This window comes from Mastomys coucha, unplaced genomic scaffold, assembly GCF_008632895.1.
Source record: "Mastomys coucha isolate ucsf_1 unplaced genomic scaffold, UCSF_Mcou_1 pScaffold11, whole genome shotgun sequence".
In the NCBI taxonomy this organism is placed as follows: domain Eukaryota; kingdom Metazoa; phylum Chordata; class Mammalia; order Rodentia; family Muridae; genus Mastomys; species Mastomys coucha.
Window position 1 is genome coordinate 8,266,524 of NW_022196893.1, and position 5,539 is coordinate 8,272,062.

General features: G+C 46.0%; 1 protein-coding gene across 1 annotated transcript in view; it reads right to left on the reverse strand.

Moving 5' to 3' along the window:
* Positions 1 to 229: 229 nt before the first annotated feature.
* LOC116081434 (apolipoprotein L3-like) overlaps positions 230 to 5,539 on the reverse strand; it is an 8,566-nt gene continuing 3,256 nt past the window's right edge. The window contains exons 2-4 of the mRNA XM_031358003.1: positions 4,654 to 4,739; positions 1,770 to 1,899; positions 230 to 1,395 (exon numbers count right to left, since the gene is read on the reverse strand). Coding sequence (XP_031213863.1) covers positions 531 to 1,395; positions 1,770 to 1,899; positions 4,654 to 4,666 — 1,008 coding nt within the window. The 5' untranslated portion in view covers positions 4,667 to 4,739 and the 3' untranslated portion in view covers positions 230 to 530. The remainder of the gene's footprint in view (positions 1,396 to 1,769; positions 1,900 to 4,653; positions 4,740 to 5,539) is intronic.

The window sequence follows — 5,539 nt, forward strand, 5'->3', positions numbered from 1 at the left end:
ATGTCTGCCTGCAAGCTGCCATGCTTCCAACTATGAACTAACCCTCTGAAACTATAAGCCAGACCCAATGCAGTGTTAGCCTTTATGAGAGATGCCTCCCTCGGTCATGGTGTCTGTTCACAGCAATGGAAATCCCAACTGAGAAGAAGTCAAGGCAGGAAATGCAGCGGCCAGCCACACTGCATCTAGTCAAGAGCAATGAGAAATGAATTCATGCCTGCATGCTTACTGGTGTTCAGTCTACTTTTTATTGTACAGTTCAGAATCCATATCTAGAGAACACTGACACCCATGGTGGAGGAATTGACCCACATTAACTAGCATCATTTAGAAAAATCTCCCCCAGGTATGCCCACAGGACAAGTTGAGCTACAGGATCACTCACTGAGACTCTCCTCACACGATTCTAGATTGTGTCAAGAGGACAGTGAAAACTGACCATCTCATTCTCCCTCTAACAAAATGCCTCCATGCCTTGAATCTGTCCAGGTCACCTCCACTGACCTTTGTGTTCTTTGGGGCGGCTGCCACTAAGGAACTAGGAGGGTCTTATGGATCTGGGCAATCTCTTTCAACTTCTCTTCCAGCTCCTGCGCCAGGGCCCGCAGTTGTTTGCCTGACTCTGATTTTGCTCCAACACATAAATGCACTGAGTCCCTTACAAGGGAATGCACATCCATTATGAGGAAGGCACCTGCAGTGGCTGCACCCATGATTCTGGCTTTTTTGCTCATTGCTAGAGCAGTGCCTTTAAAGGCGTTCTGCATCTGACTACCATGTGGGGCAGGGATTCTTCCAGAAGCCATGAGGCCCTTGACATCTGCTACTAAGTGAGGGTTGGCTCTGGCTACCCTAATGGCACGAATGTGTTGTCCCAAGGTTTTTAGTTGTTTGATGACAGTATAGGTTGTTCTATCAAGTTTGAGTGCATTCTGACCCAGGACAAGAACTGTGTTCAGAGTGTGCACGGTGTCTGATATCAGGCACTTGGCTTCAGTTTCATCTAACCACCTGCTTGTTCGCTCCACAATCTCAGTGGCAGCTCCAGTCACAGTAGCTAATGTCCCCAGTCCCAACCCAGTTGCTGAGAGCAGCAGACTGCCCCCTGCTGTCACGGGTGCCAGAGCTAAACCCAGGATGCTCAGGATGTCTGAGGCAGCACTGGTGGAGTTGATCACCACGTTGGAGATGGTGCAGCCCCTGTGCACCTGGTCAAGGTGGTCAGCCAGAGCTCGGAGCTTCCTGATGTTTTCCTGCAGCTTCCGTTTCAACTGAGGAAAAGCTTCCACAAACCTCTTCCTGTCCTGTAGTTCTTTTTGAAGTCTTTCCTTGTCCTCCAGGGTGGGGAGTTCTAGGAGCAGCTTCAGAGCCTTATGCAGCAAAGCTTCCTCATCTCTGTAACAGAAGGGGTCAGAGCATCAGGAAGTCAACCTGCTTCACTGGGAGATGGGCTCCCCTGTGATCTGTCTTATTCAAATCACACATTATGTTGTAAAACCAAGGGGAAAGAAATTTAGGGAATGTACAGGGCTTTGCCTTCTACAGGGAACATTTGATGATCACAGATGCTCCCTGGTCCTTAGTCCATAGAACTCAATGTATGAAGACATGTTAAGACACACTTCATGACAGGCTCATGATAAAGATGCCTTCACTCAAGGTCTGTGCCATCATGATCAAAATATTTGCCTAGTGTGAACTCTGTAGATGAGTACAGGGATGTGGGACTACGGCACAACTCTGGACATGCTGGGGTCCCTGGAGATTACCTGGACAGTTCAGCCTCTGCCACCAACACTTTCCAGGCTTCATCTTTGGCCAGCAAGAGCTGCAGGTCTTTTCTGCTGACCATGTCCTGCAGGCACTCAGTGATGTCCTGGATGAAGTGTCTCCTCCAGACTTGGGAAGAAAAAGAATCAGGTCAGAGAACAGTATGGATGAACAGAAATGGTAAAGAGCATATGGCATATCATAGCCACAGAATTCAGCATCTGCCTTTGGGTACTTGATGGAGTGTGGGGAAGGAGCTGTGCCCTTAAATTCATATATATATATGAAGGGTTAATGTTAGCCAGAGTTGGACCTTTAAGAAAGGGAAGTAATGAGGGTTAGGTGATGTCATAAATATACATACCTAATTCATGGGAGTGTGGTACTGATAAGGAACAGAGTAGACCTCATGTGTATAGTGTCATCTATCTATCTATCTATCTATCTATCTATCTATCTATCTATCTATCTATCTATCTATCTGTAGGGAGCCGGCATTCGCCATGGCAAGATGGCGCCTACTTCCGCTGTCGAATAAACAACTGTTTGTGCATGTGCGTAGAGAACTGTTTGCGCATGTGCGTAGAGTGAAAAGACGCCATGTCACGGCCCATTCTGGGGCGTCACATAGGGTAATGAGCGAACAGCCAATCATGGGCAGACACGACGCACTGTAGTGTATATAAGCAGTGCGGATTACTGGCTCGGTCTCTTTTTCCCTCTGGGAGAGGGCAGTAAATGTTGTCACTGCAGAAGGAACCTAGTGTGTCCGCGTGTCTTCTTCCCGGCGAGACGACTGCGCGGGCTACATCTATCATCTATCTATCTCAGTGGTCCTCAACCTTTCTTCCTAAAGCTGTGAGCCTGATTATCACAGTTAACTGTGTTTTGCTGATCCCAATCCTAAAATTATTTTTGTTGCTACTTCATAACTGTAATTTTGCTACTGTTATGAATTGTAATGTAAATATCTGACAATTCTGATGGTTTTTAAGGAGATCTCTATGAAAACATCCTTTGACCTCCAAAGGGGTTACGATCCCCAGGTTGAGAACTGCTATCTACTTATCTATCCTCATTGACCTCTGTGTCTATGTGTCCCTTCCTCCATTTGGTCCCTTCCTGCCCTCTCTATGCACACAGGAGAGGCTGTGTGCAGACTTTCAGTTAGCAGGCTGTTGTTACCAAGCAGGAAGACTGCCCACACTGCAGACAACCTGCCATTCCCTCATGATGGCCTTTGGCATTCAGAACAAAGAGAAACAGAGGACTTGGTTCAAGACCTCAGCCTGTGAGACCACAGGATGGCAGCTTCAAACACTCAGACACCAGGGAGGTGTCATGGTGCTTTGCAATGAAATGAAATGAAATGTATCTGCACTGAGCAAATGAAAGGTGAATGAACCTTCCTGCCTCAGGCAGTAGCAATATTTGCAAGGAGGACTTCCATCTGCCTTAAGGCTCTTGCATGTCAACAGTAACACCAGAGCCTGTGAATGGGATTTTCAAATCCTCAGAGGGTTGTGACATTGTTTTGTTGGATAAAAGGCAGCATTTCAAAGAAAACAGAATTCAGAGTGTCAATTAATTTCATGTAGGAAAATTAAGGCTAACTGTGTTGAGTTGAATGGGATTGGCACCCATAGGCTCATGTATCAGAATGTTTAGTTCCCAGTTGGTTGACCTGCTCACAAACAGTGGCCTTTTTGGAGGAGGTTTCAAAAGGCCAGGCCATTTCTAGCTTTCTCTCTGTGTCTCACTCTCCCTCTCTCTGTGTGTCTCTCTCTCCCCATTAAATGCTTTCTTGTACATATTGCCTTAGCCATGACATTTTAGCACAGCAATAGGAAAGTAACTGAGGCAGCACTGGGCACCAGGGAGAAGGCTGCTGCTGTGACACACCTGACTGTGCTGGTTCTGAAGGACCGGAGGGCTTAGGAACTCAGGACTAGGAAAGTGGTTGGACACTGTGTAGAGATTAATGGGACATCCTAGTAGGAGCTTGGAAGACAATAGTGCTGAGAGCAATGTGTTGGTCCATGAAGACCTAGCTCAGGAGGTTTCAAAGGGAGTGATACTAGCGACTGTGCTAGAAAACATTTTGTGTTATTTTGGCAAAAAAAAAAAAAATGTGTCTGCTTTTTGCCCATATTCTAAAAATTCCCCTGAGGCTAAATTGAAGAGGTTTGAACTACTTTTGTTGGCAGAGGAGATTTCAAGACAGCCTAGTGTTGACTCTGCCATTTTGTTCTTAGTAACCACTCTCATGCAGATCTAACACTAAGAAGAGGAAGCCTGTGAATACTATTTCTCTATGGCCTCAAATCAGTGCCTGCCCCCAGGTTCCCTCTTTGACTTCCTGCTATGACTGTGTTTGATGATAAACTGTCATGGTGGAAATGGAAATGAAATAAACCCCTTCATCCAAAGTTGCTTTTGTTCACAATATTTAGTCACAGCAATAGAAACCCTTGCTAGTCCACTAGCTCTGGTGAGTTTTTGTAGGAGGGGAAGGACTCGTTGACACGAGTTGCCAAACATGTGAAACCTGGTTTAAAGGAGACACAGACAAGAGTTTTCCTGTGGCGGGGAGTCTGGAGACTCCTCGGATATTGGCAGTTTTCACTAAGCCCAAGGCCTGCTGTCCTCCATTTTCCCATCCTGTCTTAATTCCTCTTGAGAGGCAAGGACAGGAGGACAGGATCTCTGAGCGTGACCCCAAGACAGAGTCAAGAAGGAGAACAACTTATACACAGGTGCAGCAGAGTCCCCTTAGTTTCTTTTCTGAATTCCCTTTCTGTCTTCAACTCAACGGACTCTTAGAGAGGAGGCCCAAAGTTCTAGACCACACTCAGGAAACAGAGAAAGAAGAGGAGTCAGTACCTCTGGAGGCCATGAGGGCTGCAGGGCCTTGGTTCCTGGCGTGGAATCTCTCAAAGGTCTTCCTCACAGGTCTCTGTGAGTCCAGGCTAAAAGAAAGAGAAGAACAAACTGTGGGACAGAGTGGGGACAGCTGTAATGAAGGCTAGTTTCTCATTGTTCTCTCTGGATACTAGATTATGTAAGGTCAAAGGGTGACCCCCCCATCACTCCTCACCACCTGTGACAGGGGAGAGACATGTCTCTGAGGTCACGAGAGCAGGAAAGCTGTTGACTTGAGGTGACTTGGTCTTCCCCTCCGTGACCCTTGCTGTACCCTGAGGTCATGAGAGCTGGGGAGCTGTCCCTGTCCCTCACGAACTGTAGCACTTGGGACAGCTGGCTGTGCTCCTTCCCTGGACAGTACAGGTAACCAGCACAGGTCGACTCGGTGCTGACTCAGTGGTGGGGGTATGGTGGAGTCAGAGGCTTCCCACAGAAGTCCTTGTGAGGATCCAGTATTGATAGTGTACCAATGGCTAAAGGGCCTCGAAATAGACTAAGGACTCATTGCAATGAACATTTGCAAGAAAAAAATGTGTGGATAAAAGGGTGTAGTGTGTGACACACTGATACACTATAGCTTCCACGACAATATATGTATATATAATATATATATATATATATAATATATATATATGTATGTATAATGTGTATATATATGTGTGTATATATATATGTGCATGCATACACACACGCGTGTGTGTTGTATTTTTATCTTATCTTTGTGGGGAGATTGCAAGGGCAGAGGAAGGATATAAAGTGACAGTGATACAAGTGTGATTGGAGTGCATGATGTGAAATTCACAAAACATTAATAAAAAGTATTTTTTTTAGAAAAAAAAAAAAA